Source organism: Macaca mulatta, chromosome 6 (assembly GCF_049350105.2).
Source record: "Macaca mulatta isolate MMU2019108-1 chromosome 6, T2T-MMU8v2.0, whole genome shotgun sequence".
Lineage (NCBI taxonomy): Eukaryota > Metazoa > Chordata > Mammalia > Primates > Cercopithecidae > Macaca > Macaca mulatta.
In genome coordinates, this window is record NC_133411.1 from 81,776,045 (window position 1) to 81,797,663 (window position 21,619).

At 37.4% G+C, this 21,619-nt stretch overlaps 1 protein-coding gene across 10 annotated transcripts in view; it reads right to left on the bottom strand.

Annotated features, from left to right (window-relative positions):
- Positions 1-21,619, bottom strand: part of CERT1 (ceramide transporter 1) — a 148,354-nt gene that overhangs the window by 9,490 nt on the left and 117,245 nt on the right. For 4 of the 10 annotated variants that reach the window (XM_078004888.1, XM_015140287.2, XM_015140288.3 and 1 more), the window contains 6 exons: positions 11,435-11,530; positions 8,375-8,507; positions 7,124-7,194; positions 4,113-4,241; positions 3,233-3,362; positions 1,487-1,623 (listed from right to left, as the gene is read on the bottom strand). In XM_078004888.1, the coding sequence (XP_077861014.1) occupies positions 1,496-1,623; positions 3,233-3,362; positions 4,113-4,241; positions 7,124-7,194; positions 8,375-8,507; positions 11,435-11,530 (687 nt within the window). In that variant the 3' untranslated portion in view covers positions 1,487-1,495. The remainder of the gene's footprint in view (positions 1-1,486; positions 1,624-3,232; positions 3,363-4,112; positions 4,242-7,123; positions 7,195-8,374; positions 8,508-11,434; positions 11,531-21,619) is intronic. The other 6 variants (XM_028849519.2, XM_028849517.2, XM_078004891.1 and 3 more) reach the window with 3 other exon arrangements.

Below are 21,619 nucleotides of genomic sequence, written 5' to 3' on the forward strand. Positions count from 1 at the left end.
CAGCCTAAAACTCCCGGACAAAGCGATCTTCCTGCTTCAGCCTCCCAAGTAACTAGGACTATACGTGTATGCCACCACGCCTAATTTTTTTTTTTGTCAAGATGGAACCTTGCTGTGTTACCCAGGCTAGACTTGAACTCCTGGCCTCAAGCCATTCTCCCACCTTGGTCTCCCAAAAAGTGATGGGATTACAGGTGTGACCCACTGCGCCTGGTCACTTTTGACTTTTAATCATGTTAATGTATCACTTACTTTAAAAAGTTAAAGATTCTGGGCCGGGTGCAGTGGCTCACGCCTGTAAACCCAGCAATTTGGGAGGCCCAGGAGAGCAGGTCACCTGAGGTCAGAGTTCGAGACCAGCCTGGCCAACACGGCGAAACCCCGTCTCTACTAAAAATACAAAAATAGGCTGGGCATGGTGGTGGACGCCTGTAATCCCAGCTACTCAGGAGGCTGAGGCAGGAGAATCGCTTGAACCTGGGAGGCAGAGGTTGCAGTGAGCTGAGATTGCGCCACTGCACCCCAGCCTGGGCAGCAAGAGAGAAATGTTGTCTCAACAACAACAAAAAAGGTTAAAGATTCTACCTCTTTGCATAGAGGTGTTCAGTGCTGTACTGGTTGACAGTAAAAATACGGAACCAACTCAGACATTAATGTGGGACTAGTTAATAAATTCTGCAACACGCATGTAACAGATGTTAAAAGAATGAGATATTTTACACATCTAATGTCTTATAAATATAGAAAGATAGTCAAGATACATTAAGTGAAAAAAAACAGGCTATAAAACAAGAATTTTGTTATAATAGTAAGTATAAACATTTTAACTCTCAAAAATATGTCAGTATATACGAAGAAAAATCTGGAAGATTATACAACAAAAATAACAGTTTCGAGGAAAGGAAAGAATACATACAGGAAGTTTGCCCTTCTGCAATTCTACAGTTCTATAATATCAAAATTTCTTTACATAAGCATTAGAAGAAAAAGGAAACAATAAAAAAATTAAGTTTTAAAGGCTATAAACTGCAATTCCCAAGGCCAGGCATGGTGGCTCATGTCTGTAATCCCAGCACTTTGGGAGACTGAGGCAGGATGATTGTTTGAGGCCAGGAGTTCAAGACCAACTTGGGTAACATAGCAAGACCCTTATCTCTACAAAAAAAAAAAATTAGCTGAGTGTGGTGGCACATGCCTGCGGGGACTTCCAGCTACTGTGAAGGCTGAGATGAGAGGATCGCTTGATGCCAGAGGTCGAGGTTGCAGTGAGCTGTGATGATGTCACTGCACTCCAGTTTAGGCAACAGAGCAAGACCCTGTTTAAAACAACAACAATGACAACAACAAAAACCAACAAAACAATACTCTATAGGGGAACATCAAAAAACACAGCAAATACTTTCAACAACTAAATTTTGGTATCGACAGAGTCATATTAGTCAAATAAAGTTAAAAAAAAAAAAAGGTAAAACATATCTTCTAGTACCTGTTAATACTAGAACAAAATAGGCTTTCCTGCAGTTTTTTCTTGGACGTAAGAAGTAAAACGTTTTAGAAATTTAGGATACTCTCGCTTTGCCACTGCCCTTAACACTGAGGCTGGTGCCCATCCACCAGGGTTCACTGTAAGATAAAGGAAAATTAAAATGTATTAAGATACAATTCTCCAAACATATGTGAAGCACTTAATTTGTTCCCTTGCTTTTAAAATATTCCTCACATTGGACCAATTTGCATCTTCTTTTTTTCTTTTTTTTTTTTCGAGACAGAGTCTCGCTCTGTTGCCAGGGTGGAGTGCAGTGGTGTGATCTTGGCTCATTGCAACCTCCGCCTCTGGGGTTCAAGTGAATTCTCTTGCCTCAGCCTCCTGAGTAGCTGGGATTACAGGTGCACACCACCATGCCCAGCTAATTTTTGTAGTTTTAGTAGAGACAGGGTTTCACCATGTTGGCCAGGATGGTCTCGAACTCTTGACCTCATGATCCGCCCGTCTCAGCCTCCCAAGGTGCTGGGATTACAGGCATAAGTCACTGTACCTGGCCGGACTAATTAGCATTTTTTAAGTCCCAACCTTTCATTCCTTAACACTATCCATCAGACATAATCAGACAGCAAATAAGAAAGCATTTATAACCTTTCTACAATGTTCTTGGTTCCCGAAATTACCTGTAAAAATTACTATAGCACCACTTAAGGTTATTTAAGGCAGATTTATTCATAACTCTGTACTGTAATTAAATAGTAACTTACTCAGGTACAACTGTTTCTTTAAACATACTAGCAGTTATGGCCCTATATAAAGAAGGCTTGACTTTTGATGAGAGAGGTTGCAATGATTACTGCAGGTGCAAAGTAGGTAAAGCAAGGACCCAAAGCAAGCAATGAAAAGGCCTATTCAAAGCGAAAGAAATAGGTAACTAGCAACTAATAAGGACTAGGGAAGCGCTGACTCAGAAAACAAAAAGCCTGACAATGAATGCCAAAGAGAAATAAATATGTAACTAGCAACAAATAAGGTTAGGGGAGCCCTGATTCAGAAAGTTAAAAAGGCTGACAATGAGTAAAAGAACTCTTAATTTCCTTCCCCACTGTTGCTTATATTCCTAATTATAAACACATTCTATTAGGCAAATATCTAAGAAAATGGTGCTTAAAAATGAAGGCTAGGCCGGGTGCAGTGGCTCACGCCTGGAATCCCAGCACTCTGGGAGGCCAAGGTGTGTGGATCACGAGGTCAGGAGTTCAAGACCAGCCTTGCCAAGATGGTGAAACCCTGTCTCTACTAAAAATACAAAAAATTAGCTGGGCATGGTGGTGGGCACCTGTAATCCCAGCTACTGGGGAGGCTGAGGCAGAGAAACGCTCGAACCTGGGAGGCGGAAGTTGCAGTGAGCTGAGATTGCACCATTGCACTCCAGCCTGGGCAACATAGCGAGACTCCATCTCAGAAAAAAAAAAAAAAAGAAGGGTATATGACAGTGACCTAGGGATAAAGTTTTAAAATTTACTTATCCACCTCTAGCTTCAGAAATACTCATATAGTAGTAGCTCCAGGGTGAAATTCAGACATCTGTATTTTCAAAGATTCTCTAGTAATTCTGATATACCTTTCTCCAAATTAAAATTCAGTAAACTAATGGATAAGAAAAAGGCATTTGTCCAAACTGTTGTCATATAGGTCATGATTAAGAACAGCCACATTATCAAAGAGCAAAAGCAATAAAATACATACCATTAGCTACATATGTAATCTTGCATAGAATGTTATCCCTGCTAATTTCCTGGTTTCCCTCTGGTGGGCTTACCAAGGTTTGACAAATCATAGCAACATTTATTTTGGCACGGACACATCGGTTGTTTAGCTGCCAAAACAAAAAACAAAGCATCAGTAGATACCCAGTATTTTGTAAACTCTGCTGGTCTAGTCTCATATTAGGTTAACCAAAATCATAACTCTTAAAAACTATCTCCAGTGAAATCTTATAAGCACCAAGCTGATATGACACCAGGATTCCTCCCCACCCACTTTTTTCGGGGACAGGGTCTTGCTCTGTTGCCCACTCTGGAGTGCAGTGGCGCCATCATAGTTCACTGCAGCCTCAAACTCCTGGGCTCAAGCAATCCTCCTGCCTCAACCTCCAGAGTAGCTGGGACCACAGGTACACATCACCAGGCCTGGCTAATTAAAAAAAAAAGAAAAACAAAATTTTTCTTTAATAGAGATGGGGTCTAACCATGTTGCCCAGGCTTCCCTCCTCTTAAGTGGTAAATGGAGCTAAATTGTGGTAAACCACAGAGGTTTGGCTGGTAGTTGATAATGGCTTAAGAGATAACTGTGGGAAGTAGCCTATTGCCCAGGGTACGTACTGCCCTTTTGGCTGTTTCACCAAACCTTAGAAGGAAAGGTAAATGGCCCTGGTGGAATGTTCATAGCCATGACTGTTGCCCTCAGACAACACATGGGCTATACTATTGCTAGCAGTCAATCTAACACAATAAGAAGCATTATCAAATCAAGTATTGTGTGTGGGATGTGTTTATCGTCTTTATCCTGCATTGTGTATTTAGCTTTATATTGTTTAATTATACACATTTATATATATTGTACTTACAGGAGCACTGTCATGATCCACAGAAAAATTACAAACTATCCAAGTTTCAGGGTCATTTTCAGTCAAGGCTGATATCTTTCGAATGGCAGAAAGATATAATACGTCTCGCTGAGAAGCAGGCCACACCCTCTGTGGAGAAGTAAAAATCTTCTGAAAAACAGATCTAACATGGAACTAACAGGACAAACAAATGTAATGCCAATAAATGTCTTAATTGAAGGTAAAATCTCTCAAATTTTAAACAGAAAGCATCTGAGGATATCTACCAAATGATTAATTATGAACAGAGTTAACAGCTTTGCAGAACAATATAATAAAAGGAATAATGTTCTATTTTTTAAATTATAGTAAAATATATACACATATAATTTGCCATTTTAACTAATTTTTAAGGTACAATTCAGGGACATTAATTACATTCACAGTGCTGTGTAACCATACGGCTATCTCTGAAATTTATCATCATCCCAAACAGAAACTCTGTACCCATTAAGCAACAACTTTCCATTCCTCTCTCCTCATACTCCATGATTATGGTCCGCTTAGATTCAAAGATTTAAAGAAAAAAGACTTCTTTGAATCAAATCACATTAGAAAGAATTCTAAGTCACTTAGATTGAGTATTTCAATATTAAGGTATGCAAGGGGAAACATATACTCTGGGAATGACATGGAGCCTAGGTCTTCAATAAATGGGACTCCTTTAAATGAGAAAAAAACAAAAACAAAAAAAAACCAACACAAATCTTTTATCCTGTTTGTTACTTCTGTTTTGGTTATCTCATATATGTACCTGGACTAGTCCTTATTATGCAGTGTCATTCTTGATTACTGAGAGTAATAAATAGCATACAATACAAATCATTTGCAAGATGAAATGATTCATTTTTTAAAGATACAAAATTTCATGCAGTTGACGAACACAATGTTGGGCAAATTGTGTGGGGACAGTAATACATGAAGATTTGGCAAATTTAGACCTAATGAATACAAATCCACAGGATGATAAGATAGAAATTTAAAGAATGAGAATGACTTAAACATCAAGAGACCAGTAGCCCTCTTTTAAGACCATACTGTAAAAGAAGTCAAATTTAAAGGGAAAAATATTGTAGTGTAAATAACACTATAGACTTTGAGTCTAAGCAGAACATTATCATGGAATGTGAGGAGAGGGGAATGGAGAGTTGTTGCTTAAATGAGTACGGAGTTTCTGTCTGGGGTGATGATAAATTTCAGATATAGTGTTAGTGGTATGGTCACATACATTGTGAATGTAATGTGATTTTCTTGGAAAAATTATTCCAGGACAATTTGTTTATTCCAAGAATTGGCAAATAATTATAACTAACACATTTTGTTACATATAAGATTTTAATAATTTTTAGTTTTATTTTTCAATCCTGATACAACTTATATGATCCTCTCTCCATCTACTATTTATCTAGTAGAATACCTTCAGCAGATTGTTTTCCATGATGGATTATTTTCAGATAATAAGGCTCTTTTGGTTCTAAATTATTGGTTATTTATCTTCATTCCCAATTATAGGGCGACTTATTAATATTCTGACATTTACTAAATTTTAGATTTCAAATTAGACTTCAAAATTTGTATGCTAAAACAGAATCTTAACTGTTATGCATTTCTGAGCAGCTATCATGTAAAATTAAGTATGCCTCCTAATTATTAGATACAAGATGTCTCAGATGACAAGACTGAGCTTAATACAAAACAGACTAATGTTTTCATACAATGCACTCAAAAACCATTTAAAAAAGAAAAATGAAGTACTCACTGAATTGGAAAAACAAAGTATCTATTAAATCATTATATTTCTTTTATAATGTTTAATATTGTTTTTGGTGGATCTCTCCAAAATTTTAATTCCTTTTATTATGATATACACATTATGTTATTGGGCAGTTTTCAGAAAAGAAACAGCAGAATAAGGCAAGAGAAATATTAATTCTATAATTTTAAATATCAAGAATAGCAGAAGAAGGCCGGGCGCGGTGGCTCAAGCCTGTAATCCCAGCACTTTGGGAGGCCGAGACGGGCGGATCACGAGGTCAGGAGTTCGAGACCATCCTGGCTAACACGGTGAAACCCCGTCTCTACTAAAAAATACAAAAAACTAGCCGGGCGAGGTGGCGGGCGCCTGTAGTCCCGGCTACTCAGGAGGCTGAGGCAGGAGAATGGCGTAAAAACCCGGGAGGCAGAGCTTGCAGTGAGCTGAGATCCGGCCACTGCACTCCAGCCTGGGCGACACAGCGAGACTCCGTCTCAAAAAAAAAAAAAAAGAATAGCGGAAGAAGAAATAAGGTGAAAGGGAACTAATTTATATTTCTGTGTGCTCTGGTGTATGACTAACCTCTCAAGTCATGCTCTGCGATTTTTCTTTGCCTTCAGATAATCCACTTACTTTTATATCTATTAGTCTTAACATAGGCTAATACCATACTAGCCATTACCCTTATTGTTGTTGTCACAGGAAGCTATAATTCACATTCATATTTGGTAACTATCATTTACCTCTTAATAGAGACTAGATACTAGAAAGGTATTTAAATGTATTTCAGTATTTCAGAAGGCTCTTTTCTAGACTTAAAATGTATATAAAGAAAGCTGAGAGCGTGGCATACACCTATAGTTCCAATTACTTGGGAGGCTGAGGCAGGAGGATCACTTGAGCTCAGGAGTTTGAGCCTAGCCTGGGAAACATAGCAAGACCCTGTCTCTTCAAAAATAAAAACCGCATCAAGGGAACTAACTGTTGATCTTTATCAAGCACTCTATTTCTAGATTGTCTCTCTCAGATTCTTGCCTGCACACATTTCTGCTCTGAACAGGTTGATACACCTTTCAAATATATGACATTCATGAATCATTAATAAAGTCTTTGGATTTTTGTGCCTTTTAATAACCTCCCCAATTTTACTTTAGGGAATCTGCATGTCTGTGTTTGAACTACATTGAAGTCCTTTTAGGATGAATGAAGAGATCTTTACCTTGTGTGTTTGATAAATGATGATTGCATTATCAGCTAATGTTTCCACCACATGAAAGTTTTCTATAGTTGCTGAAATGAAGAGAATAATAAAAAGATAAATTATCTTTTCCTAGAATGTGATCAATTAACTTATGATGAAAGTCACGTACGAATGGACAGTATGGTCAATTGAACAAGATCCTGCCCTATCTAGGCTACGTCCAAATGGAAGGTAGCTAACACTTAGCATTGTGGTTACAGATGAGGGATGTGAGCTCTGATCACCAGGAAGCCTCATTTTCTTTGGCCCAATATCTATCTCCCACAGCAAGAAAGCAATTCTAATCACTACTGCATCACTCAGGCACAAATAGTTCCCTAACACTAAAACTGTTCCCTTTTTCCCTAATTTATTGATGTTAAATAAATTGTTATATCTAATCTTAGGTGGCTATTTCTGTGAAAAAGGGATGTCAGACTGCCAATGATAAACATGATGTTGAGAAGTATCTATACTTAGGAGATTGTGTGTCTAAGGGGAATACACACTAAGAGTAACTCTAGGCTGGGCGCGGTGGCTCATGTCTGTAATCCCAGCACTTTGGGAGGCCGAGGCGGGTGGATCACCTCAGGTAAGGAGTTCGAGACTAGCCTGGCCAACATGGTGAAACCCTGTCTCTACTAAAAAATGCAAAAATTAGCTGGGCGTGATGGTGTACACCTGTAATCCCAGCTACTTGGGAGGCTGAGGCAGAAGAATCACTTGAACTGGGGAGGTAAAGGTTGCAGGGAGCTGAGATCACGTCATTGTACTCCAGCCTGGGCAACAAGAGCAAAACTCCGTCTAAAAAAAATTAATAATTCTAAAGTAATCACAAAAGGATTCACCTAGGATTTACCATGGAAACAGTTTAGGAAAAAGTAGATGATGAAACAGAAATCTTCAATTTCAGTCTTGGCTTCTCCACCTTGTTGCCTTTGACAAGTCACTCTGCCTATCTGAATTTTACTTAATTTGTATGTAAAATAAGCAATAATAACTACTTATCATTGTAGGATTACTGAGGTTATTGGATCAAATTACATAGTAGGAAGCATTTTGTATACTGAAAAGTTCCACATAAATGTATTGTTAGTCCTCTACATGATTTTCCAAATACTTTCTAAGTTGATTTTGTGAACTATGTATGAGATGCAGAAAACTAGGCTGGATTTGATATTAAATTCAAAATAATAATTAGATTAAAATATATTAATAATGACAGCTTACTTTCCCAGTCATTGCGAACGTCAACATTCCAGAAATAATTGCAGACCTCATGTCCTGTGACGCCTTTAACTGCATGGGTAGCTTTTAAAGGATCCAGAACAATCCCATTTTCTTCTACTTCTCTTCTGTATACCTAAAGATAACATAATTCCAAAACTGTTTGAAAATTAAAAATCAAGTCCATAAAAGCATGAAAACATGCTTTTAAATATGGCTGCTCTTTAGATTTTTATGAAAATCTATTTATAGAACATATTCTGCTAAAAGAAAATTAAAAATTTCAAATTAACAAAAAGTACTGAAAATTATAAATCCAAGGTAAACTTCATAAAAAACATGCGTATGTGATAAATAACTTACTGTGAGTTGTTTAAAAATAAATGTATCAATTTGAATTAGGCATTATTTACCAAACATTCTCAAAGACTGTTTAACATGGCTAAGAAAACCAAATAAACCTGGCTAGAATATATTCTCCTTAAAGATACTAAATTAAGGTTGCTTTGTTCAATGCTGTATCCCAACATCTAGAATAGATGTATCTGAAACACAGTAGGCACTCGGTTATTTGTTAAATCAATGGCTGAAAGCTAAGATGGCAAAAACATAAATAACAGATCTATCTTACTTTAAATACTGAGGTTATATACCTTAAATGCTAAGTAAAATTAATTATTTTAAAATTATAGTTTGCTACTTTAGATAATTATGTGATAAATACTTTTGAGAAATGAAGAAACATGTATCATGGGGGAGAACCAAGTGCCAATTTATGAAGGACCTATGGGGCTAGACATTTCACATAGTTTCTATTACAGCATCTCTCAACAGACTACCTTCCCCTACAGATTTATTACTCATATCATTGGGACCACCGTTTTCCCAGCTACCCAAACTAGAAACTCTAGACTTTTGATTCCTCCCTTTACAGTTCACACAGCTAGTAAGCTTTTTACTATTCTTCTTCTTTTTTTTTTTTGAGATGGAGTTTCGCTCTTCTTGCCCAGGCTGGAGTGCAATGGCGCCATCTTGGCTCACTGCAACCTCCGCCTCCCAGGTTCAAACGATTCTCCTGTCTCAGCTTCCTGAGTAGCTGGGATTACAGGCGCCAGCCACTATGTCCAGCTATCACTTTGTGCCTGACTCTTTTAAGTAGTCTGCTTGTTCTCCAGTTTCTTCCCTATCAGCTTGATCTTCTTAAAATTATACTTTTCTATCCCAGCACTTTGGGAGGCTGAGGTGGGCGTATCACCTGAGGTCAGGAGTTTGAAACCAGCCAAGCCAATACGGTGAAACCCCATCTCTACTAAAAATACAAAAACTAGCCCAGCATAGTGGTGGGTGCCTGTAATCCCAGTTAGTCGGGATTACCAAAAAAAAAAAAAAAAAAAAAAAGATACTTTTCATACAGTGGCTAATCTACTGTTACAGACAATTGTTATAGACAATGACTATTCTCTTTAGAGAGTAACTTTATGCTTCCCATAATCTAGGTCCAATTTCTCTAACACTGTGGGCTGTAGGAGTACTTATTTTCTATTCCTCGTTCCAGCTGGAGAGACTTCATCTAGACCATCACTCCTGGCTTCTCTTCAGTGCTTCACTTCCTCCTCCTTAGAGGTAGGTGACTCTACCGTGACTGAATGATGACTACAGAACAAATAAGGCAAGTGTGGCTCAACCCTTTCTTCCACAAAGAGCATACATCCTGGCCTGCTTCTGTAGTGAAGGTTTGTGATTATCCAGCAATGCCAGGAACATGCTTAATTCTGGAATAACAAGACCCTGTAGCAGCTGTTCTCAAACTATTTTCTACAATCACCTTATCAGAATTATAGCTAACATTCTGGTAACTCATTTATCTGTCTCTTTTATTTTATGTCTTAATTTGTTCCTTATTCAAGATGAGAGGAGATCTCAGCATCTAATATTATATCTTATTTGCTAGAATAATTCTGGTCAACACAGATTATGCAAAAATCCCGACTAAAAAGTTTGCTTTCAAGTTTTTGCTCATATCATTATTAATAAATTAATAAAAACAATTTTGTTATTATTTCCAGATGCAGTTCAAATGCTTCTCTGCATTGTAAAACAATCTAATTGTTTCAAATCACAGAGATCTTTCTTTTCTGATTTTCTCCACCACTCATCTGTACTCTTCACTCAGTACGTTATCAGATGGGGCCAAGTAATAGCATGCATACACACATATATATATATATACTATTTTTTTAGACAGGGTCTTAGTTTGTCACCCAGGCTAGAGTGCAGTGGCACAAATGTGGCTCATTGCAGCCCTGACCTCCCTGGCTCAAGGGATCTTTCGCCTCAGCCTCCTGAGTAGCTAGGACCACAGGTGTGTGGCACTGCACCTGGCTAATTTTTGTATTTTTTGTAGAGATGGGGTTTCACCGTGTTGCCCAGGTTTGACTTGAACCCCTGAGCTCAAGTAATCCACCTGCCATGTCCTCCTAAAGTGCTGGGATTACGGGTATGAGCCACTGTGCCTGGCCAATAGTACCTTTTAAATGTCAATATTCTTTTTCTTCTCTCATTCCTTGCTCTTATTTTCCGTCCCTGTGTTTAGGGATGTAAACAAGATTAACTGACCAATGTCTGAACATCAAATAAAGGTGCAGTAAGAGAAAAGAAAAGGAGGGTATAGACCAAAAAGGGAGAGAAACAAAGTGTCATCTAGGCACAACATTCAGTATGTTAAAAAAAAAAAAACAAAAGGAAATATCCAAATACAGGACCATCAGCTAATTGTGACCTTTCATATCTAATTCTCCAAATTTTATTTTCTTCATGGCCCAGTCAAAACAGAAAGGTTTAATCATATATTTATATTACAATCATAAAGAAATTTTAGTAAAGGCAAAGCCAGAAAAGCAAAAAGACATTCTATTACTCCATATATGATACTGCTTTGATCACATGTAATAATTTGTTTTAAAGGTAAGTTGAAAGTGCTATCCTTATTCATATCAATAGTAATGATAATATGACTGAAACAGAGATGCCTTTGGCAATATACAACATTTCAGGGGGAATTACCTTCATTTCTCCTTCTTCTACAACCAACTGCCAATTGGCATCTCCGCCTACATCCTGTAATGAGTAAGTCATGTGGTTCTGCACCATCTCTTCAACCTTGTGAGGGGAGGAAAAAGGCATGAGAATCCAATAGGTATGTCATAATCTCTAAAACAGAATGGTATTCAGTTAACTTCAGTTCAGAAATGGTGCTCTTAGTAGCTGAGCAACCAAATGGACAAAGGTGAGGAGGTTTTACATAGCGTTTGAAGAGTTTGGTCCACATTCCAGATATCCAGGTTAATGACAGGAGACAGAAATGAAAAGAAGGAAGATGGGTCACTCAAGTAACACATATTGGCCTAATGTGTATCAAGTGACCAATAAGCATTTTCTGGAAAAAAGAAATATTCCATTCTATATCATAAAACAGAGATAATGTGTTAAAGTATAAAATACTGGAACAGTATAGATAAAAGGGGCACAGAGATCATCCCGTCCAATGTTTCTATATTTAAGACTATGTAGAGATATCAGGAAGGTCTGATATGAACAAAGACATATATAGAGAGAGCACATCTTTGCTCTCATATGAGCAAAGATTAGCAAAGATATACATGTATATGTTAAAGATTTCAATACAAAAAAGGTGAAAAACCTTCCTTATGCCACCGATAAACCTCTGTTTTACAATGGAATATAAGCCAATTTAAAAATAATCAAACCCTTATTTATTTGATTCCAATTTCTTTGTTCTAAATTCTTTCAGGGACAATGCTAATATTCATATATTCAAGCATTTACACATAATCACCTTTTAGTTTATTTTAAAATTTCTAACAATTTCCTTTAAAAAATTTTAAATTTGAATTTATAACAACTTTTTACTGATATTTAAATGTAACTCTTAACTATCACAAATTGTCCTTATACATTTTATGTAAATAAGCAAAGTTGAATATTTCACACTACCAGAATTCTCAGATTTATTGGAGAACTGAAGTGATACAAAGTGGAAACAAAGTAATTTCATTTTATGTAATAAATATATTAGAAGACAGAAGAGCTGGAAAATATATATATATACACACACACATATATAACATACTTCCATTAAATTTTATCCTAAAGTTCGTTTGTTTTATATAAAGTCTATTCTGTTCATTAGGAATATAGAACAGGAATCAGTTTTGAACATATTTCAAAGTAAATAATCAACTCCCCACCCCCCACCCAAGAGACAGGGTTATTCTGTCACACAGGTTGGAGTGCAGCGGCACAATCATAACTCACTGTAATCTTGAACTTCTGGACTCAAGTGATCCTCCTGCCTCAGCCTCGTAAGTAGCTAAAACTACAGGCCTATGCCACCATGCCCAGCTAATTTTTTTTTTTTTTTTTAAGAGACAGGGTCTCACTTCGTGGCCCAGACTGGAGTACAGTAATATGATCATAGCTCACTGCCACTACAATTTCCTGGGCTCAGGGGATCCTCCTGCCTCAGACTCTGAGTAGGTGGGATTACAGGAGTACACCACCACACCCAGTTAATTTTTTGTAGAGACAGGGTCTCGCCATCTTGCCCAGGCTGGTCTTGAAGTCATCTTCCCACCTTGGCCTCATTAACGGTTTTAAAAAAGAAACTCACTCTGGGAATATAATTTTCTATACCAAAGGATGTTATCAATATGTTATAGTGATGTATACTTCTGCTACCTCGAGTTTGTACATCTTAAATGCATTTTTGATTACTGAAAGCAGATATGGCCTTAAGTGTCTCCTGATACATCAACCATCACAAAGAATATTTTTGATAAAAATGCTGAGATTCTATAATCTACTTTTGTACTAAATAAACACTAACAATATTTTATTCCTTTATTCATAATTCTCAAAACAGTGTGAGTTACTGATTCGACAGAAATTTAACAGGACATTCTACAATTTTACAAAGCCTTGGAAAATATAACTTTCAGTGTTGCATGGAGAAACTGTGCACCTTTATAATTTCAACATCTGCTTTGAGAGAGCAAGGATAACTAATGCAGGATTCCAAGTTACTAATACATACAAAATGTATCTGATTTCCAAAAAGAAAAGTCCCAATTACTATGCATAAATAAAAGTAGCATTGGCTTGATTCATTTGTCTGTGTCACACTGTGATTAGGAGAAATGTTTACACTCTTCAGATTCCAAAATCTTAAAAATCTTTAGATTTGAGTATGTGCTTTGAGGTAGGAAACTAGCAGTTAAGCACACCTGTATTTATTATGAGATAAGAGACAGAAAGAAATGCTTCCCCCAAATAAACCCTACTTTCAATACGTTACTTGTGAAAGAAGAAAGTGAAGAACAGAAGAATTTTATTCTGTTAAAAAACAGAATCGGGTTCAAAAAAAAATTTTTTTTTTTTTTTGGAGATGGAGTCTTGCACTGTTGCCCAGGCTGGAGTGCAGTGGCGTGATCTTGGCTCACTGCAAGCTCCGCCTCCTGGGCCCAAGCCATTCTCCTGCCTCAGTCTCCCAAGTAGCTGGGACTACAGGCACCCACCATCACAACTGGCTAATTTTTTGTAGTTTTAATAGAGACAGGGTTTCACCGCGTTAGCCAGGATAGTCTCGATCTACTGACCTCATGATCCACCCGCCTCGGCCTCCCAAAGTGCTGGGATTACAGGCGTGAGCCACCGTGCCTGGCCTAAAATAATTTTTTAATGCTACTTAGCTCTTTTGTCAAAAACAACGCAGGTAGTTGTGTTTCTGTTGGGGAGATTATTCTGAATTAGGGATTTCAAATGCCTAAGAAATGAGGTGTTTTTGATTTGTGGTTTTGTCCAAAAGAAACCAGATTCCACAAACATAAACGCACAGTAGGTAGCACAAGTCAAAAAATATATAGAAAGCATATTTAACATTGTCTTTCTAGGTAGGCAAAAAATGCTATTCCTTCAACGGTAGGCCATGAGGCAGGTCCAGGTTCAATTTTCAGCCATGCTGTATAAAAATGTTTTAAAAATAATATTCCTGTAATAGCTACACTGCATCAATGGAAAACCAGTTTTCAAAAGGTTCAACAAAGAAACAAACATTCAGTGCTATGCTCCTAAAAAACTAAAGATCTAATGAAGTACTAAATTACTGTAATAAACTCTGCAAAGCTTTCATCATGGAATCTTCATTCATTATAATATCTTCCTTGAGGTAATAACATTAAAGTTAAGAAGAGAGGTATACAGGTAAAAATCTCACTATAACAAATTTTAATGTTTGCTGTAGGAAAATATGAAGTAACCAATATTACCATAGGGGCAGTGACTTGGGCACTGGTGACCAGACTGACACTTCAGATCTAACCTAATAATCTGCTCACTTTACTGTTCAGTTATGACACTACATATTAAAAAGAAGTGGGAAGCTGGGCGTGGTGGCTCACACCTGTAATCCCAGCACTTTGGGAGGCCAAGGCCGGCAGATCACAAGGTCACAAATTCGAGACCATCCTGCCTAACACGATGAAACCCCGTCTCTACTAAAAATACAAAAAAATTAGCCGGGCGTTGTGGCGGGCACCTGTAGTCACAGCCACTCGGGAGGCTGAGGCAGGAGAATGGCATGAACCTGGGAGACAGAGCTTGCAGTGAGCCGAGATCACACCACTGCACTCCAGCCTGGGCGACAGAGCAAGACTCTGTCTCCAAAAAAAAAAGAAAATGAAGTGGGAAACAAGCAAATACTGTTTCATAAAACAAACAAACAATAAACAAATATAGCCAAATTTACCATGCTGTTAGGCTCAAAATTTGACATTCTAGGAAATAATATTATAGTAACACCTCCTGTCACTTATAAATGAAAAAGACTCAGTCAAAAACATTGAAGAAGGTGAACAGTGTTTCTAAGTTTTATTTAGGCTAAGTGTAATTTCAGAAATCATGCCCTTGATTTTTCCAGACCTAGAGTTGAAAATGATTAGCTGACATACAAAGCATCTTCAAATTAATAAACTATGAAACAACATGGAGATAAAATACATTTGATACAGAAAATTAGCTGGGCGTGGTGGCGGGCACCTGTGGTCCCAGCTACTCAGGAGGCTGAGGCAGGAGAATGATGTGAACCTGGGAGGCGCGAGCTTGCAGTGAGCCGAGATTGCGCCACTGCACTCCAGCCTGGGCTACAGACCGAGACTCCGTCTCAAAAAAAAAAAAAAAAAAAAAAAAAAAAATTGAGATAGGGGGACATTTGCTCCAATTCTAACCTTTTCTTCCATCTCATATCTAAATCACTCAGTATGATGCCATTTCTGAAGGCTACCAAGCAGGATTTTTCTAACACTATTACCCAGAAATCTGAAAAGAAAATTGCCTTTTGATAGCACAATAAAAGTCTAAGTTGGGCATGGTGGTTCATGCCCGTAGTCGCAGCAGCTTGGGAGGATCGCTTGGGCCCAGTAGTTTGAGGTTAGTCTTGGCAACATAGCAAGACCTCATCTACTTAAAAAAAAAAAAAGAGTCTAGAAGGGCTCAAAAACAGCTCAGATCTCTTTCTCTTATGCACGTAAAAGAAATACAACTATGTTGGTCAGGCACGGTGGCTCATGCCTGTAATCACAGCACTTTGGGAGGCCGAGGTGGGTGGATCATGTGGTCAGGAGATCGAGACCATCCTGGATTGGATAATACAGTGAACCCCCCTCTCTACTAAAAATACAAAAAATTAGCCAGGCATTGTGGTGCATGCCTGTAGTCTTAGCTACTCAGGAGGCTGAGGCAGGAGAATCATTTGAACCCGGGAGGTGGAGTGTGCAGTGAGCTGAGATCGCGCCACTGCACTCCAGCCTGGGCAACATAGTGAGACTCTACCTCAAAAAAAGAAAAAAAATACAACTACGCTTACTACAAACTCACAAAACCATAGAGGGGCTTGTTAGATAGAACAATTATTAATAACAAATTAATAGTGTACTGTTAACCCAAAAGAGAGATGGTTAAGAACATAGCACTTTTAGTCTACCATACTGACAAAAGTTAACTGAATTACAATATTCAGTGCTACTATATCAATAGAAAACTGACCTGGGAACGTAAGCTGGTTCAACTTTTCTAATTAAGAGTTTGGCAGTAAAAATTTTTAAAACTTGGCTGAGGCCTGTGGCGTGTAATCCTAGCACTTTGGGAGGCTGAGGTGGGAAGATCACTTGAGGCTAGGGGTTCAAGACCAGCCTAGGCAACACAGTGAGACTCCCGTATCTACAAAAAATAAAAAATCAGCTGAGAATGGTAGCCCATACCTGTAGTCCCAGCTACTCAAGAGGCTGAGGCAAAGATCACTTGAGGCTTCAATGAGCTATGATCGTGCCACTGCATTCCAGCCTGGATGACAGAATGAGACCTTATCTCTTAAAAAATAAATAAAATACCAGCCTGGGCAACATAGTGAGACCTCATCTCTGTTACAAATAAAAAAATTAGCTGGGCATGGGGGCGTGTGCCTGTAGTCCTCAGTTCCAGCTACTCAGGAGACTGAGGTAGGTGGATCGCTTGAGTCCAGGATCAAGGTGCAGTGACTGTGATCTCACCACTGCACTCCAGTCTGAGGAACAAAGCAAAACCCTGTATTAAAATTAATAAAAATAAAATAATATAATATAATAAACACTTGAAAATGTGCATGGCCTTCGTTCCCACAATTATGCTTCTAGGAATACATTCTAAGGAAATAATTAGAAAAGGGTGCAAAGATGTATATAAAAGGATGCTCACTGTAGCACTATATACAACAAAGAAAAATCAAAAATAAGCTAAATGTTCAATATTAGGTGAGTAGGTAAATTCAGCCATGCATATGCATAGACAAAGACATATAGACTTATATTTACTGATGGGAAGATGGGCCTATATATAAGTTTAAAATAAAGATTATAAAACAGTTTATATAGAGTTACCTATTTTGGTAGAAGATTTTTAAAAATCTGGCACATATGGATAATTACATACACCTTAATATTTATCTCATATACATGACAGAAGATAAATGGAATATTAGTAAACTATTATTTTAATTTTTTTAATTCTACTTTCAAATTCTGCTAAAATTAGCATGCATCACTTGTACACTAAAAAAGTGAGAGGGGTGAAATAATTACCACAACAATAATGTGCTCCTACGGACAAAAGGTGGGAAAAAGCCTCACACAGAACCATTTTTTTGCAATGATGCTCCCTATAGATTAAGCTGCAAATGTACTGTACATCCTTTGATTTCTTTCTTTTTCAACTGAGGATGATGTTCTTCCCCCTTTGATTTCTAAGGTGACACCTTTAAATGTGAACTGTTATGCAAATAAATGTGACCAAAATGATCAATTTATGAATCTAAATTCTTTCTATTCTCTGTACACCTGAAAATTATTTTCTGGTTTGTGGCTACAGTCATTATTTCAAGAACTTGCCAGCCTGGGCAACACAGCAAGGCCCTGTCTCTACAAAAAATAAAAACAATTAGTTGGGTGTGGTGGAATGCCTGTAGTCCCAGCTACTTGGGAGGCTGAGAGACAGGAGGATCACTTGTGTCCAGGAGGTCAGAGGTCAGGTTACAGAGCTATGATTGTGCCACTGCACTCAGCCTGGACAACAGGTGAGACCTTGTCTCCTTAAAAAAATAAAAATGAAAATAAAAAAGGCTGGGCATGGTGTCCCAGGCCTGTAATCCCAACACTTTGGGAGGCTGAGACGGGCAGATCACTTGAGGTCAGCAGTTCAAGACCAGCCTGGCTAACATGGTGAAATCCTGTCTCTACTAAAAATACAAAAATTAGCTGGGTATGATAGCGTGTGCCTGTAATCCCAGCTGAGACAGGAGAATCGCTTGAACCTGGGAGGTGGAGGTTGCAATGAGTCAAGATCGTGTCACTGCACTACAGCCTGGGTGACAGAGTGAGACTGTCTCAAAAAACCCAAAAAAACAAAAATGAAAAAACAAACAAACAACAACAACAACAACAAAACACAGAACCTGTAGTCCTTTACAACTTTAATTTCTCAGATCTGGAGTGACTTTGTTCCTAGTATCTGCCCATCAGACAGATTCATGTGTTGGTACTAATTTCCTGGTAGATTTATATATTTTATTTTAAGCTATTTTCAGGGCATCTCTGAGTTGTACACTTGATTATTTCAGCCAATTCAAGACTATAAAATACCATTTCAACAAGAACAAGGTAGTCATGAGCCAACACTTACGTAAACAGCAAAGTGAAATTACCAGAGATTTAGAAGGCTTCTGTATGGGAGCTGATATAAATGATCAAGAAACTAGGTATGATACATGTATCTGGACTTTTAAAGTTTGTTGGAGTAAATAAGGATTATATTATGCTTATATAATATTTTGGCAAATTATTAAAGGTGATTAAAAATGCTGACTTGGTTTATAAATTAATTATGAAGATCTTACAAAACAAAGAATTTGGCTACTTCCAATATTTCAAGTGTTGTAGAGCAACTGATGTGTATTTGTGTATTAAGAACAATGTAGGCCAGGTGTGGTGGCTCACGCCTGTAATCTCAGCACTTTGGGAGGCCGAGGCAGGCAGATTACCTGAGGTCAGGAGTTCGACACCAGCCTGGCCAATATGGTGAAACTCCGTCTCTACTAAAAATGCAAAAAATTTAGCTGGGCGTGGTGGCAGGCGCCTGTAATCCCAGTTACTCAGGTGGCTGAGGCAAGAGAATCGCTTGAACCCAGTGGGTGGAGGGTGCAGTGAGCCAAGATTGCACCATTGCACTCCAGCCTGGGCGACAAAAGCTAAACTCCATCTCAAAAAAAATAAAATAAAATAAAACAAAAATAAAAATAAAAAATCGATGTAATATAACAAGTGTTTCTAATGTTAATGAATAACCTTTGAGCCTCTTACTTTGCTTAATACAAAAGTCTCTGTAGGGTGTGAGAACTGTAAAATGTAACACTACTGCATAGTCACTACTATAATTTTACACTGTGTTGAACTAGAAGAGTTTTCCAGATAACACAATGTTTCTCAGCTAATATTAACTTCAGATCTACATCCAATGCTATATTCTCAAGTGTGACTGTACAGAATCAACTTGCTAGATCCTTTGATAATGGGTGATAAGGCAGTGTAACATCCTCTGAAACAGAAACTCTTACAATTGGGAATTAGTCATCTATTCTAAAGGAACTGCCAAACATAAGGTACACAATTTAATCACAATAGTTAACTGCTAGAGTCCATATCTGCTAATGACAACTAATGCTTTAGCAAGGACAGTAAATACTTGAAGACCTTAATGTAATTTTCTTCATTTTTACCTCTGCTGGCATACAAAACAGTACATAATCAAAAGTTAAAACAGGATCGGATCAATCATGTGCAAAATATATTAGAAAAAAAATTCAGCAAGATTTCTCTTGTTACATATGTGAGCTTTACAAAAAGTTAATATTATGAAGAAGTAAGCTGTAATTCAGCAAAATTTTGTAAAAATATAGGCACCTGCTTTCTCAGTGATATAGTTACCTGTACTTAAAGGCAATTCAGCTGTTCTACAGCACTACCATGAGGGCCCTGGTTTGGGTTCTGAACCCCTAATTCTTAGGCATTCTTTATTACTGGTTACATTCTTTCCTTGCTGTCATTATATTTTTTTTCATTTATAGCCTATGTATGCCTATATTCTTGATTAGTCTGTGATATTATTTTAATGCAATGTAGAGCTTAGCATAATAAACCAAAGTCTCCTAGTATTATGTAGTTTTGTCACAGATTCATTATGAATGGATCTCTTTTTAAAAAAATATGTGGAGCCAGGCACGGTGGTTCACACCTGTAATCCCAGCACTTTGGGAGGCCAAGGTGGGCACATCACGAGGTCAGGAGTGTGAGACCAAGCTGGCCTACATGGTGAAACCCCGTCTTTACTAAGAATACAAAAATTAGCGAGGCGTAGTGGCATGTGCCTAAAATCCCAGCTACTTGTGAAGATGAGGCAGGAGAATTGCTCGAACCTGGGAGGTGGAGGTTGCAGTGAACCCAGATCATGCCACTGCACTCCAGCCTGGGCAACAGAGCAAGACCCTGTCTCGAAAATAAATAAGTAAAATTAAAAAAAAAAATGCATAAATGGACAGGCAAAAGGTAAAATAAACTGTAGTACATTTGGTTATGGATGATTTCTGATCCAGAGTTGCTAAATCTTTTTCTTAAAAGTATTCAAGGAGAAAAAAGCTGTACAAGTCAGAAAAACACCATGCCATATTCTTCTCTATGGCAGGTTAAAAACTAATGTAAACTTTATTTATATACATAAAAATAATAGAAATCTCTTTTGACTTTTAAAAACTTTTATAGCAATACTCTCATAGAGTAAAAATAATGATGTAAACTTTTATTAGCTCAAATAAATTATGTTATAATAGCAATAAAAGCTAACATTTATTGAGCACTTATTATGTGTCAGGTTCTAGCTAAATCACAAAAATGAAGCACAAAAAAGTTAGAAAACTTACTGGGATCATACAGCTAACCAGGATTTAAACTTAGTCATTCCAACTAGAATGCTCAGGTCTTTAATATAGGATTAACATAATATAATCTAATCCAATAAAATGCAATAACCAGAAAGATAAAAAGTTGAATGGCAAAGATGTGAAGATTAAGAAAATTAAAAAAAGAACCAATGCTGACACTAAAAAAAACTTCCTCCAATGGTAATTTGATTTTATTTTGAGGGTAGAGACTGCAAGCATCCAGCTTCCTGTCTTAAATTCCCAAACCCTTACCAATGTTAAAAATTAAAACAAATTTCCATAGATTTAGCATATGAACAGAAATATTCATTTATAATACCCAAAGGTAATTTGTATAAGGAAAACACAATCTGCTCAATGGAGCTTAGTATTATAATGGAAATGAAACATATTATTAAAAAGTGATTTCTTTGCTGAATATAATTTGGAGATACTTTAAATTAGCTTAAAAGTGAGACTGCTGAAATCTGCTTTTCTGCTATAACATATCATATAGACCACATCCATCAAAACTGCTAAATCCTGACTGAAGAAACAGATATTACATGATACCAAAACCCAGTATCTTCTATTTGTTTCAATTCAGTTTGAAAATCTTTCTGGAGTACCTCCTATATGACAAAATTCCAAGCTGTGAATAGTAAAGGACACAT